Source organism: Physeter macrocephalus, chromosome 1 (assembly GCF_002837175.3).
Source record: "Physeter macrocephalus isolate SW-GA chromosome 1, ASM283717v5, whole genome shotgun sequence".
NCBI classification, from domain to species: Eukaryota; Metazoa; Chordata; class Mammalia; order Artiodactyla; family Physeteridae; genus Physeter; species Physeter macrocephalus.
Window position 1 is genome coordinate 46,826,259 of NC_041214.2, and position 21,540 is coordinate 46,847,798.

Sequence of the window (21,540 nt, forward strand, 5' to 3'; positions counted from 1 at the left end):
ATTGTGAAAATGACTATACTACCCAAAGTAATCTACAGATTCAGTGCAATCCCTATCAAACTACCAATGGCATTCTTCACAGAATTAGAACAAAGAATTTTACAATTCGTATGGAAACACAAAAGACCCTGAATGGCCAAAGCAATCTTGAGAAAGAAAAATGGAGCTGGAGGAATCAGGCTCCCAGACTTCAGGCTATACTACAAAGCTACAGTAATCAAGACAGTATGGTACTGCCACAAAAACAGAAATATAGATCAATGGTACAGGATAGAAAGCCCAGAGATAAATCCACCCACATATGGCCACCTAATATACGACAAAGGAGGCTAGAACATACAATGGAGAAAAGACAGCCTCTTCAATAAGTGGTGCTGGGAAAACTGGACAGCTACCTGTAAAAGAATGAAATTATAACACTCCCTAACACCATACACAAAAATAAACTCCACATGGATTAAAGACCTAAATGTAAGACCACACACTATAAAACTCTTAGAGGAAAACATAGGAAAAACACTCTTTGACATAAACCACAGCAAGTCGTTTTTGACTTCTAGAGTAAATGGAAATAAAAACAAAAATAAGCAAACTAGACCTAATGAAACTTAAAAGCTTTTGCACAACAAAGGAAACCATAAACAAGACAAAAAGGCAACCCTCCGAATGGGAGAAAATATTTGCAAATGAAACAACGGACAAAGGATTAATCTCCAAAATACACAAACAGCTCATGGAACTCAATATCAAAAAAACCAAACAATCCAGTTAAAAAATGGATGGAAGATCTAAATAGACATTTCACCAAAGAAGACATATAGATGGCCAAGAGGTACATGAAAAGATGCTCAACATCACTAATTATTAGAGAATGCAAATCAAAACTACAATGAGCTATCACCTCACACCGGTCAGAATGGCCGTCATCAAAAATCTAGAACCAATAAATGCTGGAAAGGGAGTGGTGAAAAGGGAACCCTCCTGCACTGTTGGGGGAATGTAAACTGATACAACCGCTATGGAGAATAGTATGGCGGTTCCTTAAAAAACTAAAAATAGAACTACCATATGACCCAGCAATCCCACTACTGCGCATATACCCTCAGAAAACCGTAATTCAAAAAGAGACATATACCACAGTGTTCATTGCAGCACTATTTACAATAGCCAGGACATGGAAGCAACCTAAATGTCCATGGACAGATGAATGGATAAAGAAGATGTGGCACATATCACATACATACAATAGAATATTACTCAGCCATAAAAAGGAATGAAATTGAGTTATTTGTAGTGAGGTGGATGGACCTAGAGTCTGTCACACAGAGTGAAGTAAGTCAGAAGGAGAAAAACAAATACCATATGCTAACACATATATATGGAATCTAAAAAACAAATGGTACTGATGAACCTAGTGGCAGGGCAGGAATAAAGACATAGACATAGAGAATGGACTGGAGGACCCGGGGGGTGGAGGGGGAAGCTGGGGTGAAGTGAGAGCAGCATCGACATATATACACTACCAAATGTAAAATAGTTAGCTAGTGGGAAGCAGCCGCATAGCACAGGGAGATCAGCTTGGTGCTTTGTGAGCACCTAGAGGGGTGGGATAGGGAGGGTGGGAGGGAGACACAAGAGGGAGGGGATATGGGGATATATGTATGCATATGGCTGATTCACTTTGTTGTACAACAGAAACTAACACAGTATTGTGAAGAAATTATACTCCAATAAAGATCTATTAAAAAAATAATCATTGCTATCCTGTCTATAATTTATTTAGAATACTTTAGACAGTGGGTTCCAACACCAATGACCTTGATTTCATTAAGTGTTGAAGAAATAAATCACTAACCTATTACTGGGTATATTTAAGAATTCTATTCAGTGCTGCAATAGAATAGGAAGTGATGCTTTCCAGAGGAGAAAATAACCAAGTAGAGATTTAGGAAACTATTTGCCTGTATCTCTGTGATGGATACAAATCTTAGTTCCCACGTGCAGGTGTATGAGAAATGTCAGTATCTTCCCATACGTATACACATTGTATGAGCTCTGGGAGTTCCCACTTATATCTGGGTTTCACATAAGTTAGGGGGTTCGGGTGCATCCTAGCAGTGATTTTCCAAGTGTGGTCCCGAGGCCACATCAGCGTGACCTGAGAACGTGTTAGAAATGCAGATTCTCAGTCCCCATCCCAGACCTGCTGAATCAGGAACTCTGGGGGCGGGGCCCCTAAATATGTGTGCATTAGCAAGCTCTCTGGGTAATCCCGACGCCCGATAACACCGGAGAATAACTCCATTATGGTGTCAAGTCCTGGGTGGGGCGGCTGGTCTGTGTTGCCCTCACTCCACAGTCAGCTGAGGCCTCCAGTGCTCCATTGCTGGTCCACGCAGGCCCAGCAGGGGCCCTCATTCCAAGCTGTTTCCAGTCAATCTCTCTCTCACTCTCAGCTGGTTTCTGTGCTATTCTTAGGTACACTGTGCCAGTGATGATTCCACTGCTCCTATGTCACATCGGGCTACGGGAAATTTTGTGGTGGCATTATTTAAACTCAGGCTACTTTGGGGCCTCTCTCAACCTTACAAAATTGTCCAGCCACTTCTTTGTTACTTTTAGGCTTGGGGAGCTCGTCCACACACATCCATTTCTCCTGTGGGGTCTTGCTGACTTCATCGCCTTCGTTCAAGAATGGGAGGCCAAGTCCTCTCTGCTCTGATTGCCCCAAACTTAACTGCAGTTTCTGTTCCTACTTTGGGCTCCTAGATGGGACAGGTGCAGGGTTTCTTCTCAGGATCCATCAGAGTCTGAACGCATTTCATTTCTGGTCTCCCTTCAGCAATCAAGGAAATGTTTTTTAGCCTCAGGCAAGAAAATCTGCCTTGTTTTAGATTACCTCACCTATGGCACAAGCTGTCCATCATCAAGGTGGAATAAAGACACCTCGGGGAAATGATTGCAAATATCTTCACTCCCTTCACTGACAAAGCAACTGCTTTGCTTTTAATAATTAATGGAAAAATACAATTAAGACTGCGATGCATTTTCTTTTAAGAAATTTACCTGTATATGTGCCAAATACCTCTCTGATCCTTCTCACCTGCCCCAGATCTATGAAGCCTGGACTCTATCCTCAATCGCAGTAACTGACATTGCCCACTACTTTTTTTCCTTGACCACTGCCAAACCCTTCACAGGCCAGTAAGCCATGATGCTATGGGTTTTGTTGTGACTGCATCATTTACGTAGTAAGTCTGCTTTCTTTTGGTCCTAATTATCTTGCAACAATTAAAGTATTATTATCTGACATCAAAGGTATTATAAACATGAATGCAAATGAATAATTGAAACTTCTTATTTGGTTTTGAGCTGATCTGGATGATCAAAACTATGCTTTATGAGAAGTTTTCTTTTTTAAAATTTATTTATTTATTTATTTTTGGCTGCATTGGGTCTTCGTTGCTTTGCGCAAGCTTTCTCTAGTTGCAGCGAGCGGGGGCTACTGTTCGTTGCGGTGCGGGGCTTTTCATTGTGGTGGCTTCTCTTGTTGTGGAGCACGGGCTCTAGGCACGTGGGCTCAGTAGTTGTGGTGCACGGGCTCAGTAGTTGTGGCTCGTGGGCTCTAGATCACAGGCTCAGTAGCTGTGGCTCCTGGGCTCGGTAGTTGTGGCTCATGGGCTCTAGAGTGTAGGCCAGTAGTTGTGGCTCGTGGGCTCTAGAGCGCAGGCTCAGTAGTTGTGGCACACGGGCTTAGTTGCTCCGTGGCATGTGGGATCTTCCTGGACCAGGACTCGAACTTGTGTCCCCTGCATTGGCAGGCGGGTTCTTAATCACTGCGCCACCAGGGAAGCCCCTATGAGAAGTTTTTAAATTACTTTTGGAATGAAACCAGAAATGAATACTTTTTAAAATAAAAATTTGTTTACTTCTGAAACTATGTCCTCAGCAACCCCAGGGATACTTGGGTTCAAGTTAAGAATAGACTTTCTTTTCTTCTTTTTTTTTTTTTTTTTTTGGCTGTACCCTGTGGCATGTGGGATCTTCCCCGACCAGGGATCGAACCGTGCCCCTTGCAGTGGAAGCCCGGAGTCTTGACCACTGGACCGCCAGGGAAGTCCAGAATAGAAATTCTTTGAATGTCTTGGGTCAGCAGTTTTATATTTATATGCCACAGACACCATACTTTTGGAATTGTGCTGCTGCTTGTTCGCTCCTCCCGCCCCAGTTTCCCCGTCTGTGTGAGATATATCTGTGCATGTTTTCAGGGAAAGTGTGGTCTCATTTCTGGAGCCAGAGAAGCCAGCCCTTGGATATGAAATGAAGGGATTCCTGGGAAAGATGAGGCTGATTGCAACTGAAATGTTTTTGTGACAAACTAGATGTCACCCATCCTTGTAAACATGCGACTCATAATTGCTTTTTTGAAGGAAAAAGTTGCACCAGCACATTTTTAGTCTTGCTTGTAATCCACCGTGATTTGGAGTGGTCAGAATCTAATCATGACCGCTTTTGACAGACATTCAAAATAAGCCATCTTCTTAGCTCTGAATCTCACAAGGCAGCACGCAGAAGAAACAGTGCCAACAGCAGACCTTCAACGTAGTCCAGACCTCCTGCCCTGACTCTGTCTATCGTGCACTTTTCACTCCCTGGAAACCTTTCCGTAGGGGGCAACCATGGCTTTTGCTAACACTGCTTGGACTGAGTCATGGTGTTCTGAGATGCAGGAGAGGTGTCAACTCCTTGCAAAGTAATTTTTCAAAGTTCTCCTCTTCTCTAATCTATGAATTGCTGGAGAAGCCTCTCAAGCTGTCTACTGGCTATGGTTTATGGCCACATTATTACTCAAGCCAAGCAGATTAAGACTAATTTTGGTCAAGATAAATTCGTGCCTGGGCAAACAACCAATGTGCAGAGTCTCAACCAGATGCAGTTAAATCAAGATTTATGTTTTGACGGAGATGCTTAATAATGACTGTTGTATTCAACATAATTATGATGAACCCCTGGCAACATAATGTTCCCAGTGTGTCAGGTGATCCTAGAATTTATTTGCTGTATTTTTTCTCACTTTAGAGTTGCTCTTTGATGCTGGCACATTATTCTCTCTGGTGATCGTTTCAAATCAGCCTGACTGATTCGTGGCTGCACGCAGAAGGTTTTCTCTGGAGCTAGTAGGATGATTGTTGAAAAAAGACATGGAGAGACAGATGGTAGACTTTATTTTCCTGGCTCGTCTGCTTTTGCAGGGGATGATTATACATTCAAAGTAAGTGGCACCAGAAGTCACGTCTAACTGAGGTTCATCCCACGTGTTTCCTTGCGGAGAACCTAAAATATAGTTTTAAGGACAGCTTAAAAACTGAGCAGGTGTGAAGAGCAGGCCCTCTAGGACGCGGTCATGATGTCGCCTGGGGCTGGAGCAGAGGTCTGAGAGGTCACTGGCTTTGACCCTTCTAGTCTTCGTGCTGCCTCATTATCAGATGAGAGTGTAGTTTTGGCTTGAACCCCTTGAGTGATGGGGTCCTCTCCATTTCTACTTTAGACAGTTCAACTGTGACATCATTCTTTCTTCTTCTGGGCCAATATTAACTTCTGAGTAATTTCCATTCACTCATTCTGGCTGCACTCTTTGGAAGCAACGCAGAACAAGTTGATTTCCTGTTCTACCTGGCAGGTGTCTTGCATGCGAGCTAGAATGCTGTCTGAAGTCTTCTGCAGGCTAACTGTTCTCTGTTTGGATCATTTCCCCATTTGAAATGGTTTGGTTCCCTGTTCATAAGCCCTCCGAATTAGAGGAACTCAAAAGAAACAGAAATAGCTTAGTTTAAATTTGGTTAACCTGCTTACGTGGCACAAACAAATAGAATATCAGTTCCAGACTCACAAAAATTAAAGAGGTGTGTTAGTTTTGGTTTAAAAGGATACAGACCATCTCTCAGGTTTCCCATTCCTGTCCCAGGAGGCTTTTCCTTAGGTCCAGGCCTGTCTCTCTGTAGACTGTGGCTTCATGTTAAGGAGAATTAGTGGCTCTACCCTGGCCCTTTAAATAAAGTTGACCTTGCCATTCATCACTCCAGACTTAGCTTATGAATGTAAGGGTTTCTAGATCAGAGGTTTCCGGAAATTTGATGCAGATTTAGGGAGTCCTTAGAGACAGATTTGCTTTGGGGATTTGGGATGGCTGAATGGACAGAGCTGTTTAACCAGAGCCTTGTCTCTTTCTCACGTTTTGGAGTTTCACATTAGAGTTCGCTGGAAAATAGGCTTGGCAGCTGGAAGACCATTTATTAAGCAGGACTTTTACCCCTTTCTCTCTTTTCTTCCCCTAGTCATCTCCAGGCTAGCTCTGCTTTCATCTCCTGGGTTCTGAAGCCGTGGGTTGTGTGCCTTACCAGGATTCATCACTTAATGCCCAGCAGCACCTAGGAAATACTGGAAGAGGAGTGACTCAGGGAAGAGGTAAATAAAGGCTGGCAGTTTCAGGGAGGGGGACCTTAGGTGCAGGACTTGAGATTAGCATCCTTCTCATTTCGTGATGGTTAGAATCACCAGCCTGTTGCGACCCTTCTCCTGCTTTATTTCTTTTTCTCTCCTCATGTCTTCCACGTAGGCACCCAGTCTAATGTGCTTGATATATGTCCTTGGTTACATATGATTCCCCGTAAAAATATGGAGTTCCTTTGCAGGTGTTTGTAGTTTACATCAGTGGTATGGTGCTGTCTTGTTTCATACGGGTTTCTGTATGCAGGTCTGGTTCAGTGTTGCTGATGCTATGGTGATTTCCATGATAGGAAGCCCTCCACCTAGTATTCTTCTCCTCTTCCCTAGCCTGGACTCCCTGGTACTGCAAAGTCTGGGATGCTCGGATGACAATGCCTGTAGATCCGTGTGAGAGTCTGAGGTGTGTTGCCAGGAGTGGAATTATGTGTAGAGTCACTGGCCACAGGAACAATGGACACTTTCAGCAGGAGATGAGGTCCTCATCTCCTCATATTCTTATTAACACTTGGTATTTTCTGTGGGTAAAGTGGTGTCGGTTTTCCTATTCCGATTACTAGTGAGGTAGGGGATCTCTTTGTATACCTGTTGGGCTTTGTATACAGTTGGGCTTCTCCTTCTGTGACTATTCTATTTTTCCATTGCATTTCATGTCTTTTTCTTACTGATTTGGAAAACCTACCTGTATATTTCTGATACTAATCCCATGACATTTCAGACGTTGCCAATATATATATTTGTTAAAATAATTAATTAATTTTTGGCTGCATGGTCTTCGTTGCTGCACGCGGGTTTTCTCAAGTTGCGGTGAGCGGGGGCCACTCTTCATTGCAGTGCGCGGGCTTCTCATCGTGGTGGCTCATCTTTGTTGCGGAGCACGGGCTCTAGGCGCAGGCTCAGTTGTTGTGGCGCATGGGCTTAGTTGCTCCGCAGCATGTGGGATCTTCCTAGACCAGGGCTCGAACCCGTGTCCCCTGCATTGGCAGGCAGATTCTTAACCACTGCGCCACCAGGGAAGCCCCAGATGGTACCAGTATTGTAAAAATTTTCTCCCTAACGTATCTGGGTTAGGTTGCAAATATTTGGTTTAAGACTTTTGCTGTCTTTAATTGCAGATAAGAGTGAAAGTTGGATAAAAGAGGCTTTTATTGCTTTCCTGTGGAAAGTTCCACAAGGACCTTCAATTTAGTGACTTACCCTCATGTCTATGTGCAGCCTTAAATAAATGTATCTTCCAGATGTCAGCTAGAGTCCTGTCTTTGGAGCTAGGTGAAATTGCATTGAAAAACTGTTCTTTCAATTTTTTTGAAACTAGATAAAGTGAGAGAGTGGCATGGACATATATACACTACCAAACGTAGGGTGGATAGCTAGTGGGAAGCAGCCGCATAGCACAGGGAGATCAGCTCGTTGGTTTGTGACCACCTAGAGGGGTGGGATAGGGAGGGTGGGAAGGAGGGAGATGCAAGAGGGAAGAGATATGGGAACATATGTATGTATCATATGTGTATGATTCACTTTGTTATAAAGCAGAAACTAACACACCATTGTAAAGCAATTATACTCCAATTAAGATGTTAGAAAATAAATAAATAAATAAATAGTGCTCCTTGGGCCTGAAAAAAAAAAAAGGAACCCCCATGAATTCTGGGATAATGTATTATCAAGATCCCCTTTGATCTGGGGTTCTCTTGTTTCATATCAAGATGGTAACTGAATGTCCCTTTTCATTTGTTTCTAAAAGAAATTCACCCGCACCATGCATTTGACAATTTTAAGTTGATTATCTAAAGCTGAGGGAGTTGTCTCATGATGTCCCATCTTGAATCTTAAGTGTTTCTCCGTGTCCTCTCTGTAGCCCCTCAACCTCCATTGCTGTAAATTCTCCTTTCATTATGCAGAGCACTTTGGCTCTCCCCAAACTTAACTGGTCACTCGGACCCCCAAATGCTTAGCCAAACAAAATGTCCTCCTGTTAGACTGACACCTCTAGAAGTCAGCTGGGTTATAAAGAGGTCCTGCCAAGAGAAATTACTCTTCAGTGTTGCAACGCCCATGAGTGATTTTGCAATAGACAACACCTAATGAGAGGCCAGGTGGCTGTTCTTCAGGACGCGTGTGTTTTTTGCATTAGGGTAGGGGAGCTTCTTTGGAAGGGGAGTGGTAAACATTTCCAGAGCAGAGTTGCCTTTGCTCTTTCTTCAGGAGCTAAGTCTATGCTGGTCTTAATAGTGCAGGTTGTAAAAAGGATACGGATCTTGGGACCCCATGTGCTCTGACGCTTGTCCACTGTGTGATGTTGGATGAGTTGCTTATTCACACTGAGACTCCATTTCCTCATTGTCAGATAAGGATACTAACACCTACTTTGTGCTTTTACTTGGAGGATTAAAGGTATAATACAGAGGGTCTAGTATGATTCCTGACTTTGAGTAGGTGTTCATTACGTGGTGGGCTGTTACTATATATGCCATTGTGGCAGTGGAGAATTCCGGAAGGCAGCACCAACACCCAGCCCATCCTCTGGGAAGGCTGCTGGGATTCTGGAGTGGAGAGTGAATGATGAGTGCTATTTGTACCAAAGTACTGGAGAAAATGAAGGTGAACTTCCTGAAACGTGTTATTGGATTCTCACAAAGCAGCTCACGTACCGATGAATGATCCTTGGTTTTGGGTTCTTCATCTTTTGAAATAATTTATTGTTACAAAGACCCTATTTGGCTTCCAGGTAATGGAAAGAAATCCTCAAAGCTCTCTTCGAGGCTAAAGATGCCCATACAGAAAATTATAAAGTCCTTAGAATTCAAATAAACCTGCATATCTACAACACAAAAAACTGCAGCATCTTTGTGGGATTCGGGGTAAAACTGAGGGGTGTTTTTCACGTCTCTATATCTGTTGGGATTTGTGGGCACAAGAATTTTCAAACTTGCTAACTTGAAGATGGTTTACTCTATATGCATCTGCCCTCCCTCATTGCAATTAGTGCAAACAAGTCAAAAGAAAATAAAGATGATGGTTTCAGTCTATCGTAAAAAAGAAGAGTTTTCATGCCACATCATCTGACTTCACTTTTCATATGTATTGATTCCAAACATGTGTGCACCAAAGTGAGGTTTTGTACGGAAAAAATAAAAAAATTCTCTTGGCTTCTACAAAATTTTCAGCTAGATATTTATATGGAAAAAAAAATTTGGCCTTGTAAGAACAACTAGTATCATTTAATTAAATCAATGGTTTATTGAGGTCTTTCAGCTACTCTTAGGAAATGTAGTCAAGTGGACAATTTACATGATCAGTTGATATTAAATTAAAAGCCTGTATGCATCCAAATTCATGGTACAGTGAAATATAGGTTTGGCTGTTTGTGGAGCTTCACGATTCTCTTTGGAATTGGTGCCCCTTCTCCAGACAGCCATAGAACTTGGTGGCTGGAGGAGCCCTGTATCAGATCATTGCAGATCCTCTAACCCCGGCTGTCTGCCCAGGGCCTGGGCCATTTGTTTCACCCCACTCGTCACCTGGTCTGTCACCCAGTCTAGATGGACTGTGCCCAGCTGTGGGAGTGGAGAGAACTTTCTCCACTTGGGGGAATTGCTTTTTCTCCCAAGCAAGAGACACCCCCAGAGCTGCTCTGTGGCCAGGCATGTACAATCTGGCAGAGGGGTGTCCGTCCCATTTTGATAGTGGGAGGAGACAGCTGGTAGATGAATTATTTCCCCAGTCCCACAGGAACCATCCGGAGATGCAGTGGTTCATCTGGCCCCTTAGAAGATGGTCTTGCACGACCTGGCCAAATCATGCTGAGCTTCCTCTCTGTTCAGGAGACTTGTTGCTGAATCAGAAATGGATGTGCTTTCAGACTGAACCATTGCTGTGGGCATTTGTTCTTTTGCTTGCTTGCTGTTCCTCCCACTTCTTATAGTAGTAAGACTTAGAATATTCTTTGAGGAACCATTCCTGACTGAACCCTTGGTCCAGTTTAGATGGGGCTTGTTATCCCTCTTTCCTCCACCCAGTTCCAGGATTTCAGAGGATTAAGCTAATTGCATATCTGTCCTCCCTGGCACCGTGACTGGCTCAGGAATGGGCACACGACTCAATTTGGGCCAATGAGGAGTAGGCTCAGGATTTTCACTGGAACTGTTGGGGAAGAGAAACTCTCTTTCCACTGGTTTGGAGCTAGAAGGCTATAATCTTGGAGCTACCAGGGGCCACCATAGGAGGAAAGGCTATGTGAGCATGAAGTCCACCTGAAGGAAATTTGTACAAAGGGAAATCTGCACAGAGGGATGAAAAGAGGCACATCCTGACGTACTAAGTGCCCAGATCCAGCCACACCTGAAGCCATCCCACTCCTGGACTTCCCAGATACTATGGACAATATATTCCCATTAGGTGCTTTTTTTTTTGCCACTCAATCACAGCAAGAGTCCTAACTCATATGTGTTCAGAGAACTGGGGATTGAGACATATACTGATAGCTGATGGTAGTATAATTCCATTGATAATATTCTAGAACATTTTGAGATAAAAAGATGAATGTAGTCCTTCAGCTGCAAAAACTTCACTCTTCCCTCCTCACCCCATTTCTGTGGCCCCTTCCAAAGAGGATATCTCCCATTAGCCTTTTACTTCCCTCCATCCCCCCATGCCCTCCTCCCAAGAAAATTTGCTAATTCTAGTGGATGTTTATGAAACAAATGCCCTCACATCCCTGTTTTCCTTCCTTTGGAAGCAGCGAGATAAGAGTAGGCAACCCCGTGCTTATGTAGAAAATAATAATATTTAAAGAAAGAGACAGGAAATTATATCCGTTATAAGCTTTTTCTTTTTTTTCTTTTTTAGAATTGTAGCTTATGAGTTTATCTACGCCCGCTATAGTCATAATTACAATTTAATATCTGCATACAAAAGCTATGTAAAAATCCATTTTTCCCAAATATACAAATTTTCGTTTTGGATAGTTTAAAACGTTTTGATCACAGATTTCAATAGAGTTTTAGGCTGAAAAAAATATTACCGATCTAGCAATATCACTTAACACCGTTTGCAAAACAAATCATCCGATGACTGTAAATCTTTTCCTATTCTGTTGAATTTTTCTGATTCTCAGGACATGAAAACATGATGGGGGAAAAAGGTGTTTTCTCGGAAGAAAGGCTTCATAACTAATTTGGCTCTATTATCAAATGAAAAATGCCAATTAGGAAGAACCAAAAGAAAAGAGTGGCATAATGTCAACTCATGCATGCCCTGATATCTTCTATGTCAGCAATACACATGTAATCAAAGTGTCTTCCTTTGTCTTGCATTGTGCTCTGTAACGTACATGGGTATTATCTGCATCCTGAGGAGGACAGAGTTAAATCTGATTGTCTTGTGCATAAGGTGGGTCAGCTTTAACTGTGCAACAGAAAGCCACAAACAGCATTTTATCTGCACGATATTGCTCTTGAAGGCGGCATTAATGAATGTAGAAACACACTAGAAATGCACACTTTTTGCATTTGCAAACATTTGTACAGCACAGTAAAACTTCTGTGATAAGGCCAAACCTTTTTTTCCCTTAGTCTGTTTGTGTGTGTGTGTGTGTGTGTGTGCGTGTTTAAAGTTTTTATTTTTCTTTTAAAGATTAAAGTAAAATGTTTCAATTGTAAAAAATACACACCGGGCAAATCCTTACCTGGATAATAAATATCTACATCACAGTACAATAAAATTTCTTCTCTATAAAATTTAAATATGGATTATAGTCTGTCCCTATCAAAAGAAACACTATGCTAATATTTCCATATTATTAAAATAACAGGAAAAATTACGAGCTTATTTTAGAACCTTGATGCCGTAGCCATTGGAAAGGACAACGAGATTCAAATGTCTGTAAGCGTTCTCCTTTTGAAGAGGAACTGTGGCCTGGTTATTCACTTCAATTCAGTTTACGAAAAAGGTTTAGCCTTACAAATGCTGGCTACGTTTCAAAAACCATAAGACCAGTTTCATATTTTATGACTCATGCAGCAAAAGGTCAACATGACACGAATGGGTTAGAGGTCCATAGAATAAAAATGTATCATGGACAGTGACATGCTCTGAGGGCATCCGCAGTTCGTGGAGGCTGGGTCTGAGGGGGGTTAGGGCTGAGGAGGAACCAAGCCTGCACCCCTGTTCACTCAGAGGCGACGCGGGGGTGGAGCCGGGCTGGGCGGTCCGATGACCGCGCTGCAGGTGGAAGAGGCGTCTCTCGGGGCACAGGTGAGAGGCATCACAGGGCCGAGGCAGCAACACGGCAAGTGTGCCATTGAGGACCGAGGCTCATATGACTAGAAGAAGCTCGGAGGCGGCACGTGGTGTTTTGAGCAGAATCGTAAAGAAGAAAAGATCTTAACTTTTGTCACTATTTCTAGAAACGCTTCACGTCTAATTGAAGAGCAAAGTACACTTGAGGGTTACACACACACACACACACACACACACACACACACACACACACACACACACACACATACCGGACACCCCAAATTTAAGTGATTTATAAATAGGAATCCCAGTTGTACGGTGTGTTCTCCTCTACTGGGATGTCTCCCCACTGGGAAGAGTTTCAGTCAGTCCACATTTGATTTGAAAGTCTGGACAACATAAGAAAAAAATGTTTAAAAGAATCCAGAGCAGATCCCTCCTAATCGAGTTTTATAGGATGGAGTCTTGAGGTGCACTAAGTACCTCAACCAGTTACAGAAGGAATGAGTCACCTTGACCACTGGGGTTGTGCTTTCAGTCCTTATGGCCTTTCCTTTCAACCTGAAGTACCTGAAGGCTTGTCCTACTCAGCATAAAGTAGTCAGCCTTCGACAAGATTTTTAGATCAGGAGTTTGCCTGTTTAAGGCAATCATGTAGGGAGCCAAGGGTCAAACATACTTACTTGGGGCTGGTTGGGTCGCTGTAGATCTACCAAACTGCTGGGCCAGTGGCCAATCATGTTAATCCCTAAAGTATTCCAGTGCAGCTTTAGATCAGGCTCTGTAGCTACACTGAATCTGGGGGGTGTCTGATGCACTGGGGAATCTCTGTCAAACAAACTGAGGGGACTTTCCTGGGGAGCTTTGCTGACCGAGGAGAACCTCCAGGATCCCCGTTTGCTTTTCTCTCCTTCGTTCGGAGGGAAAACTTGCCCCACCCTGAAAGGCTTCTCAGAGTTGCCCCCGAGCAGAGAAGGTGATGAAGCGCTTATGTTTGTTTCAAAGAGTAGTTCTCCAAGGAGAGTCAACGGAGGGAGCTGAGATGTTAACATGAGGGCTTGAGGAGACTGGCTAGAGGCTGCCTAAGAAAACAGAACCAAAACACTGTAGATAAGTCAAAGCCAGCAATCTGCCCGTGAACTTCATGTTCATAATTTCAACCTCTCCGCCTATTTCCCTTCTCTGGTTAGCAAGTTCCATAGTGCTGTTCTTGTTTTCTTTCCTCCCCAGAAGCCAGTATAATTGCTTTAGCACGTTAAACAAATCATTTTCCTCCCAGATTATTTCTGGTCACACTTGGGATTTTTAATGCTGTTCTTCTTCCTTTCCCAAAGCCATCATGCCTTTCTCTAAATAACTGATGAGAAGTATGTCAAATTCCTATTTTGAATCAACACCAAATATACTTTCCTTAACTGTTAAGAGGGCCACAATTTCTGTCTAATAAAGTTAGAAATTTGAATGTGAAAGAAACCATCAAAAGAACCTGATCCCCCCTTCTCCCGTCCCCCAAACTAGTACAGTATTAAGGATGGGAAGGATTTTAGAGTTCATGACCTATTCATCAGGTGAGAAAACCAAGACTCAAGGTCACAAATCTACCACGTGACAGCACACACTAGAACTCAGGCACCCTGACTTCTGGGCCAGTTAAAAAAGAATTAATCCACATAGTTTTTAGGCAAGTTTCACTGATATGGCTTATTTTCCCAAATACTTCCAGGATAAGGCAGTACAAGGCAGGCAGAGGAATAGTTTATGTCTACCATGCCAGTGAAGAATGAGATACATTCGATTGCATGGGTATATCCTTTGCCCATCTTCTGACGTTGAAGCGACCAGGGGCACCATTTGCTGTCTGGGCACACCCTACTCCAGTGTTTGTCCCTGGGGAGGCTGGTTGGGCAGGGGGGGGTGGTGAGTGAGGGTTCGTGTGCATGGTCTACAGGTGTTTTCTTCTGAGTGTCTTTCAGGGCAAGGCTATCAGAGGGACAGAGAGGGTCAGTGGCCGCACCAGGCTTTGTTTGGTGAGAGCCAAGCCTCAGAGTCGGAGGGAAAAGGGGCCTAGGACACACTTGTGAGTAAAGCAAAGAGCTTGAGGATCTAAGACCAGAAGGAAGCAACCTCAGAGCATCGGGATGAGAGGAGGCTCTAAGAGCTCTGCATTTCCTTCAACTTAGAACATAACCGCACTAATCTCTCCCCGGCATCCCTCCAGAACAAGACTTAGATTTCAGCTTGTTATCGCTCCTTGGTTAGAAGGGTTGATCCATAGGGAGATGAGTTGTCGGCTCAGCAGAGATGCAATCAGGCTGAATAACTTCAGGAGTTTGGGAGGTGAGGGGTCAGATGTCACCGAACAGCGACAACACTGTAAAATAGGTTTGATTTTTGTGGGAATTTTCTCTGAGCCTAAACTGTAAGAAGCCTTCTTACTATGAGGTAACACTAGGTGAATTTTTGGAAACTGTTGAGTCACTGACATTCGTGAAGACTTTGAATTTCTTTGGGCTTACTGAAGGAAATTATTTTCCTAGTTGGCCTCAATCAGTCAAACACCTGCACACCTTTGAGTCATGCCCTTGTATAACTCGAATTAAATCATAGGATTGTAATAATTATAGTGAAAGGACAGCTAATTGTTGGGAAACAAATATTCCTATACATTCCAGGTTAGGCTGCTAAGAGAGAATAAAGAGTGCTGAAAACAGCATGCTCTTGAATAGATAAAAATTTGTGCAGACCTTTCCCTAGGAAGCTGAAAGCCACATCTAACCAAAGGTGGTCTGCAATGTGCTAATCTGAGTGCTGCAAAAATCAGGATCGGTTCAAGATGACGATATTGTCTTGGTTTTAAGTCTTCTTTAGTCTTCTGCCGCACCATTCTGCTTGCTCCAGTCTCTGACTGGGACAGATGGGAGCTGGTGATGGCTTGGTGCTGGTGAATTAATGATTGTCCCCTGCCACCTCCACAACTGTAAAACCTCCAAAGCATTCACATCAAAGGACTGGAGAACAAAATGCAGTAGTTACAAGTACCCGCATTCAAGGGGCAATTTCATCCATGTCTAGGCCAAGGACTACCTCCCCTTTCCCCCAAACAATCCCTCCCAACACAAAGAAATAAAGGAACAAACAAAAAAGAGCTAGGCAATGGAATGAAATGACACCCAGCAGTGCTGTTGGAATTATGAGAATGAGTCAGTCTAATCCTCAAACACTTCCAAGAACAATGGGGGAAAGAGTTCCGTGGGGCATTCCACCTTCATGTGCAGGAAGCGGCTGGCATGGCAGGCTCCAATCATCCGCAGATCTGTCACCTTCATCAGGAGTTTTGGCCAAAAATGAGTCACGTGGTGTTTTCGGTAATTGATATAGTGTTCAAAGGCCAGCAGGAAACTATCTTGGTATTTTTCTATTCTCTCAACACAGGCAAGCCCTGGGCGGTCTGAGGGGAAGAAAGAAGACGGAGGTTAATTTGGAGGCAGAAATGAGAAGGCTTGCCTGGTCCAGTTCAAGCCCTTTAGTGTGAAGTGGGCCGATCTGGGGACTTTGAACTCCTAGGAATGGGCATGGAGGCTACAGGAACTCTGGGGCATCAGGGACCAAGATACCAGGGAGTGGCGTAACTTACATGAAGTGAGTCAATGCTTTGTTCAGATAAATGTCTCTAGTTTAGACAAATCACCTCCTTGGGTGTGAAAGGCGATGCCTCCATCCTAGGCTACAGAAAGAGAAGCCTTGCCTAGAGAGCTGAAATACTCTGTATACTGAGGAAGGGTTTTGACAAGCATGGACATGCAGAGAAGAGAGAAGTGTGAAAAGAGATTGCGAAGATCTCAGGAGGCCTGGATGCCAGAGGAGGAATGTCCGATGGGAAGAAACGCTGGTGAAGACAAAGCAGCACAATATCAAATTTTAGTTGTTTACCTTCCCGTCCCTTATACCTTTGGTTGCTACCGTAGCAGCCCTGGGTTGGTGGTGTCTTGGGAAATTAAAATGAAAAGAAAAGGGGACGTGAGCCACACTAGGGTCACCCTGTGCAGAGAAGAGTCACAGTGGGAAGCTGGAGCTAGAGGAGACCATGACCATATACAGCCCAGGAAACCTTCCCAAGTCTTGGGAGGACCACTGGTCTTCCCACAATATGTAGGAGAGGAATCAAGGCAGTTTCAAAAAAATGATAAAAGGATGTCAAAAGAAGGCTGGATGACGGGGGAATATCTAGGCTGCAAACAATTGGGTTGTAAAAGTGGGTACCGAGGGACTGTACCTCAACATAATAAAGGCCATATATGACAAGCCCACAGCTAACATCATACTAAATGATGAAAAGCTGAAAACTTTTCTTCTAAGATAGCGGACAAGACAAGGATGCCCACTCTTGCCACTTTTATTCAGCAGAGCATTACAAGTCCTATCCAGAGCAATTAGGCAAGAAAAAGAAATAAAAGGCATCCATATCGGAAAGGAAAAAGTAAAACTGTCACTATTTGCAGATAACATTCCCAACTGCATCAAAAAGAATAAAATACCTAGGAATAAATTCAACCAAGGAGGTGAAAGACCTATGCACTGAAAACTATAAGACACTGATGAAAGAAATTGAAGAAGACACAAAAAGTGGAATAATATCCCATGCTCATGGATTTGAAGAATTAATATTGTTAAAACGTCTATGCTACTCAAAGCAATCTGCAGATTCAATGCAATCCCTATCAAAATTCAATGGCATTTTTCACAGAAATAGATTAAACAACGCTAAAATTTGTACGGAGCCAAAGCAATCTTGAGAAAGGAAAACAGAGCTGGAGGCGTCACACTCTCTGATTTACAATAATATTACAAAGCTGTAGTAATCAAAACAGTATGGTATTAGCAGAAAAACAGACACATAGATCAGTGGAACACAATAGAAGGCCTAGACATAAACCCATGCATATGTGGTCAATTAGTTCATGACAAAGGAGCCAAGAATATACAACAGGGAAAGGACAGTCTCTTCAATAAATGGTGTTGGGAAAACTGGATAGCCACATGCAAAAGTATGAGACTGGACCCCTGTCTCATATCATATACAAAAATTAGCTCCAAATGGATTAAAGACTTGAATATAAGACCTGAAACCATAAAACTCCTAGAAAAACATAGGTGGTAAGCTACCGGGCCTAGGTCTTGGTAACGATTTTTTGGATTTGACTCCAAAAGCAAAAATAAGCAAGGGGAACTATGTAAAACTAAAAATCTTCTGCACAGCAGAGGAAACCGTCAACAAAATGAAAAGGCAACTTACTGAATGGGAGAAGATATTTGCAAATCATATATCTGATAAGGGGTTAATATCCAAAATAGATAAAGAACTCATACAACTCAATAGCAAAAAGCCAACCAATCCACTTGAAACATGAGCAGAGGATCTGAATAGACATTTTTCCAAAGAAGACATACCAATGGCCTACAGGGACATGAAAAAATGCCCAGCATCACTAATCATCAAGGAAATGCAAATCAAAACCACAATTAGATATCACCTCATAGCTGTCAGAATGGCTATTATCAAAAAGAAAAGAAATAACAAGGGAACGCTTATGCACTATTTTGGGGAATGTAAGTTGGTCCAGCCACTGTGGAAAACAGTATGGAGGTTCCTCAAAAAATTAAAATAGAGCTACCATATGATCCAACTATCCCACTTCTGGGTATTTATCTGAAGAAAACAAAATCACTAAGTCAAAGACATATCTGCACCCCCCCATGTTCCCTGAAGCATTATTACAATAGCTAAAGTGTGGAAACAACCTAAGTGTCCATTGATGGATGATTGGATAAAGAAGACGTGATTCACACACACACACACACACACACACCCCCCACCCTGGAATACTATTTAGTCATAAAGAATGGAATCTTACTATTTGCAACAATATGGATAGATCTTGAGGGTATTATGCTAAGTGAAATAAGTCAGCGAGAGACAAATACCGTATGATCACACTTATTTGTGGAATCTAAAAAACAAACAAAACCCCAGCAAGCTCACAGACACAGCAGATTGGTGGTTGCCAGAAGATGGGGGTGGGTGGGTGAGATGGGTGAGGGGGGTCAAAAGGTACAAACTTATTTATTTATAAAATAAATAAGTCCTGGGGATGTAATGTACAGGTGACTATAGCTAATAATACTGTAATTGCATATTTGAAAGTCGCTAAGAGCGTAAAAGTCCTCATCACAAGAAAAAAATGTGCAACTATATATGGGGATGGATGTTAGCTAGACTTATTGTGGTGATCTTTTTGAAATATATACAAATACCCAATCATTGTGTTGTACACCTGAAACTAATGCAATGTTATATGTCAATTATACCTTAATAAAAATTAAAAAAAAAAAAAGAAATGTATAAACCTGAATGAATTCCTCATACAGCTCCAGGGAGCCCTACCATCCCCCTGCCTGGTTCTCCTCAGGTTGTGGCTCTGATCAAATACATTCATGCTTCATGTGTCTAGTTATTGAAATATCTGTATTAGTGAAACTCTAAGTAGGGTTCTGCTTAATCTGAAAGGAAGAATCAGGGCTATTGTCTCAATGCACCCTTCTGAGTTTAAACAAAATATGCTGGCTTTTGGAATCTGCTATCAAGCTCAAATTGCAATTTGTGCATTTTAATTTCGTGTTTTCCTTCATATTTAATGCTGCTGCTCTGAGGCTCTGCTGGATCTCCCTCTGTTCCCCATCTCCTTTCTCTCTTTGCATGTGCCAGATAAATTCTCCACAGGATCCTGTAACTTTTGATCCAAACAGAAAATCAACATGATGTTGCTCTGCACTTACTTTGTTCAATTTCTTTATTTTAAAGGACCCTGAAGGTCAGAGACCCTAGCAGCTTCACTCGAGGTCACACAGGCAGGCCTTAGATGAGTTACACATTTTATTTCTTTAAGGATAATTCTACTGATGGGCCGAGGGCCCTGGCTTCTCACTGGCTGTCGACTGGAGACTGCCCTCGGCTTCCAGGGGCCACAAGCAGCTCCCTGTCACCTGAGCAAGGAGAGTTGTCAGAGCACATCTGCTCCCAAGAGGGACTCGCATATAATATAATGTAACGCAGTCACATGGGTGACACTGAATTCCCCAGATTCCAAGTGGAGCAAGTCATGGGCTCTCACCTACTCAACAGGAGGGGGTGAACATCAGAAGAGGAGGAAAAGGGAAGGCCATGCTAGAGCCTGGCCACCACACAGGATAAGGGTATGAGTGACACCAGCATCCTGTGCGAAGTCCAATACACACAAAACCAGAAGGGGGCAAGGATGGCCAACTGCCCCAGGCAGGCCGGGCAGTATCTATTGAAGGTGGACCATTTCATCGAGTCTTTAGCATGGCTCCTCTTTTCCCTCCCCACTACATGGGGAGACTGCAGAAAGCATCAGGAGCCTGACACCTCCCTTCAGGTCCCAGACCATCGGCAAACCCCGGCTCGCTCGCTTGCTGGAGGGGAGCGAGACGTGATTCTGAAGCTACCGGGGGGCCGGAAACTCATCAAGTGATCTGAATGCACACCAGACAAGCGCAAGCTCTCTGGATGCCCAGTCTGGGCACACTCACCTGAAGACATCAGCAGGACGGCCTGAAGGAGAGCGACTTCAGTGTCATCCAGGTTGAAAGAAGACAGCGACATGCCCAGGTCGAAGATGGCGTCTGACACCACCCCGAGACCCCCGTTTTTCAGCTGGCCCCGAGTCACCGCCATCTCCCCGTTCAAGGTTAAAGTCTCACTTTCTGGATCGTAGCGCACAGCAGCGCGAAGGGACATGATCTCCATGCAGCAGCCTTTGAGGAGGATTATCTGGTCTTCGCATGGCAGCTGAAAAGAACCAGGGCACGTCAGCAAGGAGCAGGTGGACAAATGCCAGTTAGGAAGCGCGCGCGGGACCTTCAGGGCCACGGGGGCAGTCCCCCGCAAGCAGCACCCGTCCTGCCCTCTGTGAGCCCGTGGCCTTCCCTTCCTGCTGGGCTGCAGACGTCCACAACCATTTTTCATACTCCAGACTGCTCGTAATCTTTACCAACTTTAATCTTGGTCATTTGCATTATATTCCAGTCACATGTGAAACTGTGCTAGTCATGGGGGTGTCTATTACACCACCGAGACCTGCCTAAATGCACCCCCATTTTGGTCTGGTAGCTCTAACAGTCAACAGCTGACTCCACCGTTTAGCTGGCAACTGCCCTGCTCTGTTTTTTGAAGCAAGTTTGCTCCCCAAATCTCTTAAAAGGCCAAGAACGAGGAGGTCGCTTACAGATGCATGTCACCCACAAGATCGAGAGATGTCCCAGCTTTCCTCAGTCACCTTGTGAGCCAGAGGTAGAGGTGAGACCAGAATCCAGACCTCCTGGCTCCTAGGTTGTTACGTTCTCCTCAGCACCTCGGGCACCAGAATCACTCCACACGCTGGATCTTTCCACCAGTGTGGTAATCTCATTTTAAGCTCATTTGGTTGCCCTGGTAATTAGGATTTGTGATAATGTGATAACAACATTAATAATAAACTTTAAAATACCCCAAAACTTTGCTAAGAGAAATAATAAAAAATGAGGGCTTCCCTGGTGGCGCAGTGGTTGAGAATCTGCCTGCCAATGCAGGGGACACGGGTTCGAGCCCTGGTCTGGGAGGATCCCACATGCCGCGGAGCAACTAGGCCTGTGAGCCACAACCACTGAGCCTGCGCCTTTGGAGCCTGTGCTCCGCAACGAGAGAGGCCGCGATGGTGAGAGGCCCGCGCACCGCGATGA

The 21,540-nt window shown here is 43.6% G+C and overlaps 1 protein-coding gene across 1 annotated transcript; it reads right to left on the minus strand.

Annotated features, from left to right (window-relative positions):
• Positions 1–10,894: 10,894 nt before the first annotated feature.
• LOC114483853 (thyroid hormone receptor beta-like) lies at positions 10,895–20,882 on the minus strand. The gene is made up of 2 exons (XM_024115204.3): positions 20,353–20,882; positions 10,895–16,192 (listed from the first exon to the last, which is right to left on the minus strand). The coding sequence occupies exons 1-2, from the start codon at positions 20,786–20,788 to the stop codon at positions 15,951–15,953; spliced, it is 678 nt and encodes a 225-aa protein (XP_023970972.1). The 5' UTR covers positions 20,789–20,882; the 3' UTR covers positions 10,895–15,950.
• Between the last annotated feature and the right edge of the window lie 658 nt (positions 20,883–21,540).

Excerpts from the sequence above, each read along its gene's own strand:
- LOC114483853 (XM_024115204.3), bottom strand. The coding sequence starts at position 20,788 with ATGAAAAATGGTTGTGGACGTCTGCAGCCCAGCAGGAAGGGAAGGCCA. Across the intron at positions 16,193-20,352 it reads CGTCCTGCTGATGTCTTCAG|ACCGCCCAGGGCTTGCCTGT; the intron begins GTGAGTGTGCCC and ends TCTTCCCCTCAG.